Source organism: Talpa europaea, assembly GCF_964194135.1.
Source record: "Talpa europaea genome assembly, chromosome: 1".
NCBI lineage: Eukaryota > Metazoa > Chordata > Mammalia > Eulipotyphla > Talpidae > Talpa > Talpa europaea.
Genome location: NC_140073.1, coordinates 64929859 through 64949175, shown reverse-complemented (window position 1 = coordinate 64949175; position 19317 = coordinate 64929859). Strand labels below are relative to the sequence as shown.

At 43.3% G+C, this 19317-nt stretch overlaps 1 protein-coding gene across 1 annotated transcript in view; it reads left to right on the top strand.

Annotated features, from left to right (window-relative positions):
• ARHGEF4 (Rho guanine nucleotide exchange factor 4) overlaps window positions 1–19317 on the top strand; it is a gene marked incomplete at both ends in the record, with an annotated part of 53983 nt that overhangs the window by 20944 nt on the left and 13722 nt on the right. The window contains one exon of the mRNA XM_084250555.1: window positions 15075–15205. Coding sequence (XP_084106681.1) covers window positions 15075–15205 — 131 coding nt within the window. The remainder of the gene's footprint in view (window positions 1–15074; window positions 15206–19317) is intronic.

The following is a 19317-nucleotide window of genomic DNA, read 5'->3' as shown; positions in this document are numbered from 1 at the left end:
CATCAAGAAGAATAAAAATTTTAGAAACAAATTTAGTAAAAGATAAAGACATAGCACTGAAAGCTTATTATAAAACATCATTGAAATAAATTAAAGAAGACCTAACTAGGGCCTCCCCTGGTGGCGCAGGCGGTTGAGCACCGCGCTGTGAGGCTGTCCGCAGCCTCTGCAGCGCCAGTTCGAATCCCGGCCGGCCGGCAAGGGTCCCACATGACAAAGCAGACCTCTCCTGTCTTGCCCGCTGTTCCCCTCAGCCGTGTATTTCGTCAGTCTGCCTGGTCTGTTCCCTGCTCTGTCTCTGGTGAATCCTCTCACCCTCCCGCACATCTGGTCTGTACCCCGGTTCTGGTATAAAATAAATAAATAAATCTTAAAAAAAAAAAAAAAAAGAAGACGACCTAACTAAACAGAAAGAATCTGATCAACAGGTTCTGTACAACTGCTGTCAAAATCCCGCCTAGCTTTTTTGTGGAAACCAACAAGCTTATTCTGTAATTAATTCATGTGGAATTTCAAGGGTGTTAGAATACCAAACAATCTTTAAAAAGAACAAAATTGGAATACTCATACTTCTCAGTTTTAAAGTTTCCTGCAAAGCTATAGTGCTGGCACGGGGTAGACATGTAGATCAATGGAATCAAGCTGGGCATCCAGAAAAAGACCCATACACCTTTACCCAATTAATTGTCAAGAATACTAGAACCATTCAATAGATGAAAGAATAGTCTTTCAATAAATGGTGCCGAGATAATGGCTGTCCACCTGCAAAGGAATATTGTTGACCCCTACTCACACCATATTTAAAAATTAATTCAAAATACATCATAGACCTAAATATAATATAAGAGTGAAAATATTAAAACCCTTACTACCCAGGGAACATGCAGGAGACGTAACTCCTCATCCACAATACAGGAGAAAAGTTGCCGGTGGGATTTACTTGACAGCTGAAGGCATTAGGACTAGGATGGAGGGTCCAAACAAATTGAGACTCTCTTCCCAGGTCTCCTTTGATGTCTAATCTTGACATGCCTGGTACAGAATAGATGGGACATTTCAGATGTGTCCATATAGCAGAGGAAAGGGCATAGCCGTCTGGAGTGTGTTCAGAAGGATGACCAGGTACGCCTTGTGGGGTCGCTGCCTCCTTGGAGTTCTATGTTCTGTATGTAGTTCTGTCTCAATCTCTCAGTGCCATGAGGTAAACAAGATTGAGGGGCACTTTTTCCTGTCACTCTTGACTTTTCCCTGTCTGAAGTGCCTTTCCTGTTGCTCTGCCTTCCAAATTCCCATTATGTTTAAGATCCAATCCCAGGGTCTCTCTCTCATATTTGGAAATCCTCTAGCCCACAGAACCACCCCCTTTGTTTCTGTAGAGTTCTCTGACATTGGGTTGTTTACCATCTTGAGCATCATCATAGGGTGAAGAGCCTGCTCTGGATGCAGCTGGACTTCACCTCTAGCACCTCCCACTCACTAAGACAACACAACTCTATGAGACTCTCTCATTCTTTATTTTTAGAACCGTGTGATTTCTGTTTCTCACTCTTTATTTTTATTTATTTTTTATTTTTTGTGGGACCCTCGCTGGCGGCCGGGGAACGAACCGGCACTGCAGAGGCTGCGGGCAGCTTCACAGCCCAGCGCGCAACCGCTGCGCTACCGAGGAAGGCCCTCCCTTTTTATTAAGTGAAATAATTTATGTGAAAATGGATGTTGCGTCGTATCCTCTCAGTAAATTTTAGTTTCTTTTCTTCCTTCTTTTGCTTAAGAACCATTGCTAACCATTCTCCCAGTATTCTCTGCAGCCTCTCGAAGCAGGGTTCTAAAGCAGAGACATAACATTGATTTTGATAGGAACGTATGGTCACTGAGTTCCCAGAAGCATGTAGATGAATTGCCTGGAAAATATATAGAAGACACTGTCCAGACCTGCTAGCTCAGTGAGAAAGATGGCAGCTCAGCACCCTAGAGAGTCTGCCTACCTCAGCATCCCACTTTACTTTGGGTACCATGTGACAGGAGTTGCTAAGATGCTGCTAAAATGCAGAAACATCAAGGAGAAAACATCTGACAACCTCACCTAGAAATTCAAGGCAAAATTAAATTAAAATTTTCCATATATAAAACCAAGTAATATATAAAAATCAATAGTTCATATATATAAGCAAAAATAATACAAGAAAAGATGTCAAGTATATCTCTAAGCAAAATTAGAAGATACCTTTGTATATTGAAAAGAAATATGAAGGAGCTAATGAAGTAACTTAAAATTTTTTTAATATTTTATTTTATATAATTCTTACATCATTTTTCATTTTTGCACAATGTATGCATTTTCATTTTGGTTATATTCCCCATACAATTGCACCCCCCCTTATTTTGACCCTAGTCCTTCCTCTCCCCTCCCTTCCCCCCACCATAGTGTGTCTCTGGTTTATACTTGCTTGTTGATTTTGATTTTTACTTTGTATTAATTAGTCTTTTTCCTGGTCCCTAATTTAGGTTTTCTAGATTCCTGCTATGAGTGACACCATCTGGTATTTTTCCTTTTTTTTTTTTTTTTTTTTTTTTGCTTATTTCGCTGAGCATGGTCCCTTCCAGCTCCATCCATATTGCTGCAAATGGCATGAGTTTATCTTTTTTGATTGCTGGGTAATCCATTGTGTAGATATACACATCTTCAAGAAACTTAAAATTTTACTGAAGCAGAATTTGAAATTTAGGAAACTTGTAGATATCATAAAGTAAAATGTCATCTCTTCTCTAAATCTATCTAAAAATCAGTTTGTTCAGTTCATTCATTTATTCAGTAAATACTGAGCGTTTTCTGTACACAAGAAACTGTGCTAGAAGTGAGGCTATGACAACAAACAGTACAGAGTGTTTCTGGTGAAGACTGCAACCAAATATCCGGAAACCTTCAGGTCTCCAGGTTCTGGTGTTTGAGATACATGGAATAAAGAAAGAGTTTAGGATATTATGAAGCCAGTTAACACATGAGTGGGTATTCCAAACTCTGTGGACCTGCCACAGAGTTTAAAGAGTTAAAAGAAACTGTTAAATAGCAGAAACCTCACCACGTATATTACATTTAAAGCTCTACTTGGCTTTACAGAACCATTCCTGAATGGGGCAGTGTCCCATCAAGCAAGCAAAAGAGTGGAAGGGAAAGGATTTTCAAAGCAGTGGAAGGAAGTCAGACATGAGAGAACTATTTTAGGTAACCTACTGATGGGGAAGGAAAGGAGTTCTGTGTGCTGACTACTTCAACCTCCTTTGGAAAATGGAAAGAATGACCTCAGGGGTGCTGACCAGAAAATTTCACATTGACCATTTCAGACTACATTCTTGGGGCAGGGTGAATGGTCATTGATAAGGTGTTTGGTCTTGGTGGGCTTACCTAGCTCTGTTTGGGGCCTGCCATTTCTTAACAAATTCAGGGTATAAACATGTCACCTTTTCCAGGATACCTGAAACCCACCTAACCCCAGGTGTTAGGTTCATTCACTCATCACATTGTTACTGAGGCACAATGAAACAGAAACTAATTATAAACACTTGGGGACTGGGGGTGGGGAAGACTTTGATGTGAGCTATAGGCTAGATGATAGTGTTGAACTAGTGTTAATTTTCTTATGTTTGATAATGGTATTGTGCTCACACAGTAGAATGTCATTCTTGGGAGACTTGTGCTGTGGTGGAGAGGGGTGACACGGCTGCAACCATCTTAATGGTTCAACACCAAACAGTGTGTGACTCGTATCACACATGGGGGGAGACAGTGTTATACAGAGAAAGGAAAAGAACTAAAGTCATGTTTAAGAGTGCAAATTTGCATCTAGTAGGTAAAATAACTTCTGGAGATCTGTTGCATGGTGTAGTAATTATAGTCAACAATAGTGATTATCAACCTCAGAGTTACTAAGAGATTAAATCTTAATTCTCGGGCCTCCCGGGTGGCACAGTGATTGAGCGCTGGGTTGCGAAGCTGCCCACAGCCTCTGCAGCAGCACTGGTTTGGCCACCGGACGAGGGTCCCACATGGCGCGCAGACCTCTCCTGCCGCACCCGCTGCTCCCCTCAGCAGTGTATCTCAATCTGCCTGTTCTGTTCCCCCTCCGGCTCTGGTGAATTCTCTCACCCTCCCGCGCTTCTGACTGTTACCCAGTGCTTGTGTAAAAAAATAAAATAAATCTTTAAAAAAAAAAATTCAGGGCCTCTCTGGTGGCGCAGCGGTTGAGTGCTGGGTTGCAAAGCTGCCCGCAGCCTCTGCAGCGCCGGTTCGATCCCCGGTTGCTCCCCGGCCACCTGAGGAGGGTCTCACATGGCGCACAGACCTCTCCTGCCACCCGCTGCTCCCCTCAGCAGTGTGCTTTGGTCCTTCTGCCTGCTCTGCTCCCCGCTCTGGTTCTGGTGAATTCTCTCGCCCTCCCACGCTTCTGAATGTACCCAGTGCTTGTATAAATGAATAAAATAAATCTTTAAAAAAAAAATTCAGAAGCACTATTTTGAAGAGTTTTGTGCTCTTCTGTGTTCATTGTAGCACTGTTTATAATAGCCAACCTATTGAAAGCACCCACAACAGACAGTTGGGCAAAGTGCCCAAAGACAGATGAGTGGATCAAGAAGATGTGATATATAAATACACCATGGAGTACTACTCAGCTAGTGAAAAAAAAAAAAGAAAAAAAAAGATGAAATCTTGTCATTTGCAAAACATGGAACTAAATGAGATTATGTTAAGTAAAATAAGTCAGGAAGAGAAAGGCGAATACTGGATGATTTCACTCATATGTAGACTATAAAAAGAAACGAACAAAAGCAAACCCTTGAAATCTGCCTATAAAACTGAGGCTACCATAATGGGAGGGTTGGGGCAGGGAGCAAGGAGGAAGGAGACTAGTGGACTCTGGTGGAGGTTATTGGCTCTCTGGTGGCAGGCGTGGTGTAGAGGTGTGAGCAGTTGTAGAGATGTGAGCCCGTGTACCTGAGACACAGTGTTGTACCGGTGTTACCTCAATAAGGGAAGGAAGGAGAGGAGGAAAGGAGGCCGCAAACCACAAGTGCTAGCAAGGATGTGGAGATAAAGTCATTTTGTTAAGGACTCAGCTGAGAGTGATGGTAGGATTTCAGCCAGGTGCCAGGGTCACCGAGAGGCTTGTGCAAACAGCCAGCTGGATCTCACAATAGAATTCCTGACTCGTCAGGCCTTGGGAGGGTTACTGGGAATTTTGTTGCTAACAAGTTCTCGATAATACTGGCCTAGGGACCACACTTTGCGAACTACTGAGCCTTCCCCATGGGACTTGCTTGATAAGGAGTCCTTGGGGCCTGAGGCAGGAGTTGGCTATAAGCCGGGGTGTCAGCACAGACCTGCACAGGGCCTGAGCTTTTGGTTTCAGTTCTGGGACATTGTCCCCCCACCACCACCACCACCTCCACTCACACTCCCATGACCTGACTATCTTCCTTCCTTTATGCAAACACCTCTTCTTGCTTCAGATCCTGTGCTATAAACTGAACATGAAAACTAGATGATAAATAAAAGTATTAGGAGGCTTACGTTGAATCTGGCATTTCCTTTTTGACAGGCTCAGATTTGCTAAATGAACAAATCTAAGTTGTGTGAGTTGCAGAAATCCTGTCTGACACTTGCTAAGAAAATAGTCAAGAAAAGTAGTGACTGTTAAAAGAAATCTATTTTATTTCCTAAAGAGATCAGTGATTTTTAAATTCCCAGAAAAGATGTTGTACACAGAGAGAGACTGTCTCTTTTAAGACACATAATATGGTATTTATAGATTAAATTATAGGATTCTAGGATTTGGTAGAAAATGGTGTAGCACTGAAAGAGATCAAAAAAAGATCTAAACTAAGGAGAAAGATTCTGCATTCATGAATTGGAGGACTCAACAGAATAGAGATGTCAGTTACCTCCAATTTGATATACAAGTGTAGCACAATTCATATAAAAAATCCAGCAAGATTCTCTTATAATTGGGCCTCCCTGATGGCGAAAGGCATTAAGCGTCAGCACTATGAAGCTATCCGCAACCACTGCAGCATGAGTTCCATCCCCGGCCAAGAAGGTGACCCACATGGCGCAGCAGACTTCTCCTGACTCGCCCGCTGCTCCTCTCAGCAGTGTATTTCAGTCAGTCTGCCTGTTCTGTTCCCCACTCTGTCTCTGGTGAGTCTTCTCACCCCCCACACCTCTGGCCTGTACCCCAGTTCTTGTATGCATAAATAAATAAATCTTTAAAAAAAAAAAGGTTCTCATAACCATAGACAGAATTGTTCTACAATGTATATAGAAAGGCAAAGAAAAAAAAAAAGAAAGGCAAAGAAACAAGAATACCTAAAACAGTTTTGAAAGAGAGAAATTAAATGGAAGAAGCTACTCTACCAAATTTCAAGAATTATTTTGCAGCTACAGAAAACAAGCATGTATGGCATTGAAGGAGAATAAACAAAGTGATCAATGGGACAGATTAGAGAATCTAGAAATAATGCCAAACAAGAATAGCCAACCAATCTTTAAAACAGATACAAACTACATGTTATATGGTCACTGGACAAGGGAATGGGTCTGGGGCCCCTCAATCTGAGCCCACCCTCCAGCAACACAGGCACATGAACTGGGAGCAAACTAACTGTTGTCTACTGCTTGACCCGCGAGATCAGAGGGATGGACTGAGAGGCTCTTCTTTCAGGCCCGGGGGAGGGCTCTTGAGCCCTCCTGGTCAAGACTGAAGAGAGGACTTGACACACACTGGTGAGTACAGGCAAGGAGCCAGGCTTTGTGGATCAGCTAAAAAGCAAGGAAAGAGCTCCCGAAGACATCGCTGGGCCTGGGGAGGTGTTGGGACTGAGGTCGGTAAATGTTTTAAGAATAGCGTTTAAAAACAAAGGAATTAAACGTTACTGACTGAGAAAGCAAGGCGAGGGGACTTGGCTAAAGTCCATTATTGTCGCTGATGGTGTGCACCCATCAGCTGTAGCTCGGGGGGGGGGGGGGGGGGCGTGTCCGACATGACCATGACCAGGTGTCATCTCCTGGAGGCTGTGTGCCCGCAACTCCAGGTGGAAGCGCTCAGATCTCAAGATCTGTGACTCCCTTTTTCCCACACAGCCAGCTTGATTACTTGTGAAAGATGGCTCAGAAATGCCCAGGCTGGGGTAAATTAGTGAGGAGGGAAAAAAAAAAAACAGCCAAGGAAACTTGGCAGCAGGTGCCCAGGCCTAAAGTCATCAGGTCTTTAACCTCTCTTTTCCCAGCCTGTGGGAACAGTAAAGTTCTTGCAAACTTTTTGTCCTTGATTCCCATCTTGTCCATCCCTATCCCACAACCCTTCCTGTCTCAATAAAACATACCCATTCAAAGTACAAAATTCAATGATTTGGGTATATATTATTAATTGTGGTAAGACATATATTTTTTAATTGTGGTAAGACTTTTTTTTTAATTGTGGTAAGACATATATTTTAAGTTGCCATTGTAACCATTTTACGTGCACAATCCAGTGGCATCAGTTTTTTTCAGTGTGTACGGCCATCAGAATATACTGTCGATTTTTTTCATCACCTAAAATGAAACCTCTGTTTCATTTTGAGCAATAACTCTCTATGCCTCTCCTGCAGTTCCTAGTAACCTGTAATCCATTTTCTGTTGCTAAGAACTTGCCTATTCTAGGAAACATATAAATGGAATCATATGACACAGTCATTTTGTCTTTGACTTAATTTCACTTGTTTTCCAAGGCTAACCCATGTGTGGGTCAGAACTTTTTATGGGTCAGAATTTCTTTTATGACAATAATATTCCCTTGGATGCACACACCACATTTTGTTTACCCATTCATCTGTTGATGGACATTTGGCTTGTTTGCACCTCCTGGCTATTGTAAATACTGCTGCTATGAACATCGATGTATTTGAGTCCCTGATTTCAATTATTTTGGCGCGTGCGTGCGTGTGTGTGTGTGTGTGTGTGTGTGTATATAAATGGTGTGATACATCTGTGTTTTGCTTTTTAAGGAATTGTTAAACTGTTTTCCACAGCAGCTTCATCACCAATTTCTGGACATCCTCAACACTTGTTACTTTCTGTTGCTTTTTAATAATAGCCATCATAAAGGGTACAAATTATGTATCATTATAATTTTAATTTATATATCCTTAATAATCAGTGATGTTGAGCATCCTTCTGTGTGTTTATTGGCCACTTGTGTATCTTCAAAGAAATGTCTAGGTTTGCCCATTTTTAAGTCAGTTTGTTGTTATTGAGGTATAGGAGTTCTTTGTATATTCTGAATATTTATCCTTTATGAAATACATGGTTTTGCAAATGTTTTCTCCCATCCTGTGGACTGCCTTTTCACTGCATTGATAATGTCCTTTGATGCACAAAACTTGTAAATTTGACATAGTCAATTTTATTTTTTTTTCTTGCCTGTGCTTTTGGTGTCATATACAAGAAATCAGCTTGTATATCAATATCACAAATATCACAATATCACAAATCCTTTCCCTGCTTTTTTCTAAGAATTATATGTTTCTCCTTATGTTTAAGTATTTGATCCCTTTTGAGTTAAATTTCTTACATGGTGTGTTAGCTAGGAGTTGAACTTTATTCTTTTATATTTGGATATCCAGTTTCCCAGCACTGTTTGTAGAAAAGACTCTCTTTTCTCCCATTGACTATCTTGTCACCTTTGTAAAAAATCAATTCAACATAAATGTGAGGATTTATTTCTGTGTTGTCTATTCTATTCTATTGATCTATTGTCTCTGACCTTATTCTAGTACAATACTGTTTTGAATACTGTGGCTTTGTAGTAAGTTTTGAAATCTGGAACTTTGTTTTTGTTTTTTACAAGATAATTTTGACTCTTCAGGATCCATTCAGTTTTGCATATGAATGTTTCTATTAATGTAAAAATTGCATTGAGATTTTTATAGGGATTGTTTTGAATCCTTAGATTGTTTTGAGTAGTATTGTCATCTTAACAACAGTAGGTCTTTCAATCCATGACTGTGTGTTTCCATTTGTTTAGGTTTTCAATTTCTTCAACCAATGTTTCATAATTTTCAGTGTGTAAATCTTTTGTCCCCTAGATTAAATTTATTCCTAATTATTTTTTATGCTACTATAATGTAATTTAAATTTTTTTTCCTTTTCAAATTGTTCAGTGTAAGTACATAGAAATGAAACTGACTTAAGTGTATTGATTTATATTCTGCAATTTTACTTAATTTATTAGCCCTAACAATTTATTGTGACTGTCTCTGTGATCGTCTATATATGAGATACCTTTTTCTGTCTGTCTTTTTCTTATTTAATCACTCCGTCTAGTACTTCCAATACTATTTTGAATGGAAGTGGTGAAACATTCTCCTGGTCTTATTTCTTATCTTTAGGGGAAGGCGTTGGGTCTCTCACCATTGTATGTGATATTAGTTGTGGATCTGTCATATACAACTTTTGTCATGCTGAGAACATTTCCTTTTATTCCTAGTTTATTGAGTGTTTTTACCCTGAATCTTGTCAGTTTTTTTCCTATCATTAGTTTTCCCCCTCCTTTTCTGTTAAAGTTGTAATTATATTGGATGATTTTCATATGTTGAAAAAAGCTTCACTTTACTGGAAGTTTGCTAGTTGAAGTCAGCTTACTGATACTTTGTTAGAGATTTTTTTGCATCTATATCCATAAGGGATATTTGTCTGTAGCTTTCTGTGGTGTCTTGACTCGCTTTAGTGAGTTATGCAGAATTTCCTCTTCTTCAGTTTTTGGGAGGAGTTTGGGAAAGAAAAATGCCAATTATTATCAAAATGGCAGAATTCACTAGTGAAGCCATCTCATCTTGCAGTTTTCTTTCGGGTGAGATTCAGTGTACTTACTAATTGAAGATGTATTCAGATTTTCTCTTTCCTTTTGTATCAGTTCAGTTAGATCAGTGTTTATAAGAATTTGTCCATTTCGTCCAGTTTGTTCTAACTTATTTAGTGTACAACAGTTCATCTAGTATTTTCTTCTAATCCTTTTTATTCCTGCAAAATTGTTACTAATGTCTCCACTTGGCCAACAGATTGTTAACAGAGGTACCAAAGCAACTCAGAGAGGAAATAATGCCTTTTCACAAATAGTGCTGGAACAATTGGACATTCATAGGTAATTAAAATGAATGTTGGGCCTCCCCGGCGGCACAGCGGTTGAGCGCTGGGTTGTGAAGCTGCCCGCAGCCTCTGCAGCGCTGGTTCTATCCCTGGCTGCTCCCCGGCCACCGGAGGAGGGTCCCACATGGCGTGCAGACCTCTCCTGCCTCCCACTGCTCCCCTCAGCAGTGTACTTCCGTCCTTCTGCCTGTTCTGCTCCCCGATCTGGCTCTGGTGAATTCTCTCATCCTCCTGCGCTTCTGACTGTACCCAGTGCTTGTATAAATAAATAAATAAATCTTTAAAAATAAATAAATAAAATGAATGTTAAACTAAATCTGACACATTATACAAGGGAAAAAACTAAATGAATCATAGATTTAAATATAAAAGTTAAAACTACAAATATTTTTAAAATGCAAACATAAGTGAAAATCTTACAGAATGAGGGTTTGATGAATTTATTGACATGACTCCAAAAGCATGACCTCTGATTTGCATTTCCCTGATTACAAGTGATGTTGAACATTTTTTCATATGCCTGTTAGCCATTTGCATTTCCTCTTTGGAGAAATGTCTTTTTAGTTCTTCTGCCCATTTTTTGACTGGATTATTTCCTTTGTTTTTGTTGAGTCTCATCAGCTCTTTGCAGATTTTTGTGATCAGTCCTTTATCATTAGTGTTGGGTGCAAAAATGTTCTCCCAGTTGGTGGGGTTTCTCTTTGTTTTGGTTATTGTCTCTTTTGCTGTGCAGAAGCTCTTTAATTTGATGTACTCCCAGCTGTTTATCTTTGCTTTCACTATCACTGATTTGGATGATTTGTCTGTAAAGATTTTTTTTTAAAAGATTTATTTATTTATTTATACAAGCAACTGGGTACACTCAGAAGAGGGTGAGGGTGAGAGAATTCGCCAGAGCCCAAGCGAAGAACAGAACAGGCAGACTGATGTAATACACTGCTGAGGGGAGCAGCGGGCAAGACAGGAGAGGTCTGTTGCGCAATGTGGGACCCTCGCCAGCAGCCAGGGATCGAGCGGGTGCTGCAGAGGCTGCGGGCAGCTTCGCAGCCCAGCACTCAACCTCTGCGCCACCAGGGGAGGCCCTGTAAAGACATTTTTGAGGTGCATGTCATGTAGTGTTTCGCCTATATTTCCTTCTATATATTTTATAGTTTCAGGTCTTATGTCTAGTTCTTTAATCCATTTTGAGTTAGTTTTTGTGCATGGTACTAAAAATAGAGCTTCCATATGATCCAGCAATTCCACTCCTAGGTATTTACCCAAAGGACACAGAAGCATTATTTCAAAAGGGCACCTGCACCCCTGTGTTTATAGCAGCACTATTTACAATAGCTTAGCTTTGCAAACAACCCAGATGCCCAAAAATAGATGACTGGATCAAGAAGATGTGGTACATATACACAATGGAATATTACTCAGCAATCAAAAAGATAAACTCATGCAATTTGCAGCAACATGGATGGAGCTGGAAGGGATCATGCTTAGTGAAATAAGCCAGAAAGAAAAAGAAAAATACCAGATGGTCTCACCTCATAGCAGGAATTTAGAAAACCTAAATAAGAGGTCAGGAAAAAGACTAATTATAATAAAGAAAAAATCAACAAGCTATTATAAACCAGAGACACACTATGGGGAGGGGGAGGAAAAAAGGGATTAGGGTCAAAATAAGGAGGGTGGGAATTGTATGGGGAATATAACCAAAATGAAAATGCATACATTGTGCAAAAATGGAAAATGATGTAAGAATTATATAAAATAAAATATAAAAATATAGAAAAAACAAAAATTTTATAAAAAGCATAACCTCTGAAAGGAAAAAGTGATAAATTGAACTGAATCAAAATTAAGAACTTCTGCTCTAGGAAAACCTTGGTTAAAAGGATGAAAAGATAAGCTACAGACTGGGACCAAGCTACATGTCTGTCAGGGGACTCATATCTGGAATATATAAAGAACTTTCAAATCTCAACATCAAGACAGCTGAAATCCAAATAAAAAATAGACCAAAAATGAAGAACTACTAGGAGGTATCTCTCGTAATGTACATATTTTGTATCCATTTGGATCGTTTGTGGGAAGCCTCCACTATATCCTGGCATGGTCTCTTCCAGGCTTCACGGAATGTGTTCTAGATACTTGTTGTCATCCGCCCCATGGGGGTTACATGCGGAATGCCTTATCTGTAAAATATAGACGTGGTGTCAGTTCTTAGTATGTGAGTGTCAGACAAGGTTCACACAGAGGAGGTCACACTTGAGGTGAGTCTTAAAAAGTAATGTTCTTGCCTATGTTGATCTCACTCAGATAATCTGGAATAAACTCTCTCTATTTTTGAGGTAAGCAGATTTGCAGCCTTAATTCCATCTGCAACCTAAATTCTTCTTTGTCATGTGAAACAGCATATTCACAGGTGCTGGGTATGAGGATTTTGACATCTTTGCCTCCCATAAAAGTAGAATGCAGATGCAGACCTGTCCACCTTGAAACCTGATTTAATGCACACTTTTGAATCCATAGAAATGATTGCCTGTTCCATAACTGGTGCTGACACAACTGATTATCCTACAGGAAAAAATGAACTTGGATTCCAACCTAATACATACACAAAAGTCATTTCCGAGTGGATAAAAAACTTACTTGTTAAAAGAAAAACTATAAAACATTAAAAGATAACATACGATATATTTATTGCTCTGAGGTAGAGAAGAATTTCCTAAACCCAAGAAATATACACCACATAGGACAAAATTATAAATTTGCTTCTGTTAAGAACTTCTGTTCATCAATAGTACCTTAAAGAGACAAGACAGGCCACAAATTGGGAGATGATAGTTGTGACACTGGGTGCCAAGATGTGGTATACAGAGTAGGGGAGCTGGTGCTCATATATACTTACCTTTATACACATGCAAATATGTTTTTAGATCAGTGATTACATGAAAGGTAAGCAACTCCAGGGGCACAGACATTTTACATTAAAGGAAATACTAATAACTGTTTGGAATCAGCCTCAACCTCAGCCCCAGCTGCTATCAGCTCAACATGCCTCAGAGTGCTTGCCTGGGCCCACATCCAAGGTAAGCCCCTGAGGCATTCCCCATCTTAAGTCCATGTTGTGGCTGGTCCTGCCCTTGTGCGCCTTAATGTACCTTAGCAACAACCATCAGGGAGCTTTGTGAAAACAAGGTCTGTAACTCTTGAATCCTGGTTGGTACCTAGCATACCTGACCATACAACAAGGTCAAGATAACGGGGGAGGAGGGAGAGAGAGAACACCAGCGGGTCTGTCTTTATTGGACTTGAGGCTGGGTTACCCAGGGTTTCACAGATTCACTTGTTGTTGGTGAACTGAAAGCATAAGAGAGGGAATTAACACATGGGAAGAAAGAGCAAGTAGTCAGTTTAATGGTCCGTTACCTAAGTCACCAGAATTTTCTAAAAGAGGCAGCTTCATGGATGGGATGGCCTTGCTCCTGATCTGGTTTGTAACTGGCGGTGTGTTTCAAGGTGGACGTCTTTAACGTGAATGCCTCAGCAAACAAATCTTAATATCACTTGTGAGGTGCTCACACTATGTAATATAGTTAATTTTGTGACCCGTAAGCCTGGCTAACATGTTCAACTCATTAGCAGTCAGAGATACCATTCCATACCCATCAGCCTGCCCAAAATTAAAATGTCTAACAGTTCCAACCCCAGGAGCTGGTTAGGATAGAGTGATGGGGTTGGTAGAGTAGCTCTGGAAAACAGCTTGGCATTCCCGGGAACCTGATGCCACACAGGGCATCTGAGTTCACTCCAGGAACGATGATTTCACCCAAGGAAGAAAAACCTCAGCCATACAATGCTTTTTTTCCAAAGAACCATAGAACATAAACAATATACACTTGTTTGTGATACTAGAATTTCATTGGAGGGAATTAGCAAAACAGCATATAAAGACTTGGCGGGAGCAGGGGAGCAATAATGAAAAAGAGATTGAGAAACCCAGTTTGAGAGAAACTCCGAGGCTTGTGCCAAGGGGTGTGTGGACCTTTCTGAGGCAGCATCATGCACACCAGCAGCCACGCAGGAAACCACCCACTCTTCCCGGCAGCATAACTGATACGCAAACTTCGAAGTGTTCCTAACATGGAAGACTGCATCCGTGACAGCCAGCCGGTCACAGCAACGCAGCAGACGAGTGAGAAAAGCTGGCCAGAGAAGAGAAACTGGAATAGATCCATTTCCATAAGGTGAAGCCATGAGAAACTCAGCAAAAATAAATGCTAAAGCAAAGACAAGCGTGGGAACAGTTTATACAATTTTGCACTATTGGCGCTCTCTGAAGGTTGGAAAGGGGACGAGGAGGGCAGAGGTGTGTACTGGAGGTTGGATTCCAAGATTCTGGAGTTTTTCTTAAGCACCATAAGCATTGGTTTCCATTTTATTAATTTTCAAACTGTATTTGCACATATATTTCTTTGGAAAGAGAGAGAGATATATATTTCTTTGAAGATATATCTGCATGCGTATAATATACATAGGACTGTATTTCATAATAACTTTCTAACATTTTTCTTAAGGGTACTCTACTGTACCTGCCACACTGGTAAATGCGTTTGAGTTGAGTTCAACAGGAGGGGACTCCTGAGAGTGTGCTGGGGCAGATGCCAGTGTTTCCTGTGTGGGCCTGGCAGGGGCTGAGTGGAAGGTGATTACAGGGCTGGTGGGATAGCCCTGCACTCCTTCAAGCAGACCTCATTTTCTTGCAGCGAAATTGGTTTAGAAACTAGTTCCCAGATCTTCTCCCTCCTCCCAGAGAAGGAGTATTTATCCTGAACAGGTCCCTCTCCTTTTCTGTGTTCCCCCCCCACCCCAGCTCCTCCCTGCCAGCTGCTCTCTTTCCTTCCAGCCATCCCTGATGGAACTCTGAACACGGTCATCTGTGCCGACGAGGTGGGGAGTGAGGAGGACTTGTATGACAGCTCCGGCCACCACTACAGCCACCCTGGAGGGGGCGGCGAGCAGCTGGCCATCAATGAGGTAGGGTCAGGGCTGCGTGGGTGGGGGGACGGGACGGGAACAGTGGCCTAGCTGTCAAGGCAACTCCAGCATCCTCATGCAGGCCTGCGCGTCCTCACTCTGCACTCCCAGCAGACGACAGTGGCGCGGGCATGCACACAGCACCATCCAACCCGTCACTCTCATGTTAGGATGTGGTGTCCACACACAGAGCTTGTCCAAACACAGGACCCTCCCCTGTGCCCCCTGGGCCCTACAGAGAAGCTATAATAACACGTGGAATATGTAAGAGGGTGGGTCTGTCCACTGAGCCTTCTCTATAATGTAGTGCTGATTGGGATAACCTGCTCCATTTGGAATAACCACCACCACCATCACCACCACCACAACCTGCCAACAGGCTGTCCAGGCAGGACCAGGGCCAAGGCTTGTGAAGGTTGATTTCTTTCCTCTTGACTCCAAGAGCTCAAAAATATTGCTGTGGCTTTGACAACCATGTCAGGTTACTATTTTTTTGTTGTTGTTGTTGCTGTTCTTACCTAAGCAAACGAAATTAGTGAGAAACTTCATTTAAGTAAAAATGGCTCCCAAATGAAGTTCTACATTCTCCATGGAGAAAAGAGTTTGAAGACCTTGACTCACCTCTCCTCTGTGCTCCTTTTTTTCTTCCCCCTTTTTAACTTGATTGAGAGGGGTCTGGTGAACATAATGTTAATAGTGTGAATGTTGAATGAAGTATTAATTGGCATCAGTACGTGCCCACAACAACGCCATATTCTCCTCCTGGTCATGATAGACTGTGTATTTCTGCTTCCTTAAAACCAGAATGGATTGCGCAGGATCTTCAGTCCCCCGAAAATGTTCAGCAGGAGGAGATCAGTTTACAAACAGTTAGGTTTTACTATTTCTGTGAATGAATGGGCCAGGAGGCTTCTCAGAAGCCCTTCTGGAGTGTGATGTCCTCATTACTGATTTGATGGATGGGTCCAAACTGCTGGGGTCTGAGCAGAGTTAAAATAGTTGTGAAATAATGCTTTGTGCAAAACCCATGATGCATAAGGAATAGACATTCAGATACATTGATTTTCCCCATAAATAAAGTTTAAGTGCTTCTCACAAACTGTGTTGAATGGAAAGTGTTCTAAAATTATCATCTTAAACAGAATTCACAGGTTATGAATTCTGCTTTTCCTTGAAGATGCAGGCTGCCCTCCTCAGTCTTTGGTGCATCACTGTGAAATAGGCTGACCATGTGATTGCATGAGGACTGCCTGAAATAATGAATATAAATGACATTCTTCTTGGATTCTCAGTGACTCTCCAATGACAAGGATGATAATAAAGAAAGACACACAGGAAGCTTTTAGGGACTTTGCAGGGTAGGGTTTTGAGGTTGGCCCTCAGCACTGCATGGTTAGAGTTCGTGCATTACGTCTGTCTGCCTCCCAGCCAGTGACACTGAAATGCTGTCTGCTGTCACACCGCACTGCCAGGGGAGGAGCTGCTTTTTGAAGTCCTTGACAAGTTGTTCACACTGAGATCCTTAGGATGAGAAAAACCAAGAACCAAAACTGTTCTAAAAGAACAAAGGACACCTTGTTGAGGAAAATAGAGGGAATATGGGTTATAAATTGTATGGCACCTATTTTGGCTGCTTAGAGAATTTGCTTCAAAGATTTTTCTTGGTATCTAGGTTCCTAAGCAGACAGAGTGGTAGTGGTGTGCCTTGTGTTTAGAGACCTCAGTGTTTTCCAGGATGTTAGTCTTCCCTAGACCCCATTAAGCCCCCGGAGGGAGGCTTGGGGCCACCTTACTGGGGAGAACGGTTCTGTTGAGGACCATGGAGCCCTAGGGCCTTTGGGGTCTCTGTAGAAAAGAATTTCACAAAGTGCCAGAATGAAGCCAGCAACAAAGTTTATTCGGAAGCTACTGGACAGAACACTGCAGGTGGGAGGGGGGCAGTCTCAGAAAGGGGGAGCCTCGCACTGAGCAGTAAAGCATTAGAGTTTTCCAGGTAAGAACCTGGGTGGGAGGGGGTCCCTCTTGATTATGCATACCTCGCCCCCATCACTGCCCAATTCTAGACCAATTAAAACTACCTCTCCCTCCCTCTTTTTGAGTCCAGAGAAACTGTAGCTAAGACTATTTCCAGATCTACAGGACCTGCAAACTTTATCTGGTCCTTGAAACAAAGCAGTAGCCCCAGCTGGGTTGTTGGGTGGCAGAAATGCAGCTGCGCTGCTCTGGGGGAGGGCATGAGGGCCCTTTTCCATCCCCAAAGGTTTGGCCAAACTGAAGAGGCCCTCTCCAGTGACACAGAAGCTGGTGTAGGCTGGAGGTCGTGCTCAGTGTGGGCAGTGCCTCCCAGAAAGAGAATCCCACAAAAGGTGGCAGAACATGAGGGGCAAAGCTTGGTTAGGAGGCTGGCACCCTGAGTCTGACCCATCCTGCCACTGACCAGGACAGGACCTGTGTCACATTATTGCCTCCCCAGGCCTGTCTGCTCCCTGTAGAGTGGAGGTGGCACCTGCAGGAGGGTTCGAGTGCCAGCTTGTGCTGGGTCCTGGGGAACAGCTATACCTATTCCTCTTTGTTGGCAGCATTAAATAGACTCATTTGGTCAGAAACTTCAAGAAGAGAAAAAATGGTGATTCTCAGTGACAGGCTTGTTCACCTGCCTCCAAAGCAGTGACTTCCCACCTCGAGTGCCTGGCCCCTTGTCCACTTGTGAACCCTCTCGGCTGACCAGACCCCCCTGTGTGGGCGTCCCACTGCAGTCGGGCCCAGTGCTCACCTAGCCCAAGGATTGTTTCTGAGGAGTTGAAGGTGGAAAGCAGACAGTTTCTTTGGAAGACCTTGTTCTGTTCTCATTTCCACAACCACTCCACTACACCTCCCCAGGGTTGTGAGCCGGAAAGGAACAGGAGGCGCAGCTCTTGGCAGGAAGCCTGGGGTCCTCTGTTGCCTAGCTCACCACCCATGGACAGCAGCTAGGCCTCAGGGGCACTAAAGGAGGGCATGTGGTAGGGCCTTGGTGTCCTGGTCCCCTCCAGGCACCTATGTAGAGCTGCTCTGATGTCCCTGCTGAGGGGCAGGTGAAGCCCTAACTAGAGGGCAGGCAGGTATCAAATGCATCTCATCTGGACTTTGAAGCATGAAGGGGCTGGAATGTGCAGCCAGCGGGTGGAGCGGGACTGTGCCCGCCGCCAGGCCGCAGGGTCCTCAGAGGGTGTAGACAGCCCTGCTGGTGTCACACGGCAACACATCTGTGGGGAACACCTGGAGGATGCTGTCCCGAACCCTGACCAGTCCCTTGGCAGAGTCATTCTGGCCTTTGTGCAGGTCCTGCCATCTTCGCCAGAACCTGCAACCCCGGATCTGGGTTCCAGCCTGACCCGGCCCTTGCAGCCCCTCCGCAGCCCCAGTGAGAACTCCCTGCAGGCGAGCACTTCAGATACGTGCTTCCTGCTTGGCCCGTATTGGACAACAGCTGGACTTAGGTCTTGTGAGCAGGAAGGACATCTTTCAGCCCCTGCCTGCACATCCACACCCACAGCAGCCTCCCCTGCCCTCCTGAAGCGGGGGCACCTGGGGCCCAGCCCTCATCTGCCCCAAATACCAACATTCCGCCCATCTTGTCTTCCCATCTCCAGCCACCTCAGCAGATTTGCAGTCCAGAGTTCCCCAACCCCGCCTTCAGCTGAGTGGCGGCTCCCTGCTGTGCACTCTTCCTTGGCCTCCCCAGTGTGGAAATCTGCCTTGAACCCATCCAGCGCCTAGGCCTCTGCTTTCCAGCCTTTTGGGCTTTGTTTTTGGTCATGAAACCCCCACACACGCACACACAAAGGCTGTTGCGCCCCGTCTCCCCTGCCTTGAACCCAGGTGAGCAGGCTCCAAAGGCGGATGACCAGAGCCGGTGACAGTGCCTCTCGGCCCTTGGCCCAGGGCCTTCCGAGTTCTTCTGCCAGCTTAAATCCTCTGCGGCCTGCTCCACTGCCGTGGCAGCTCATCCGGAGCTGGGCGACGGCTGTAGTCCAACACGTGCCCCTGGGGCCAACCCTGCAGCAGGCGGGACTGGAGAGCTGCAGTGCTCAGCTCTGCACTGACCCCTGGGCTCCCGGGACTGCCCTGCC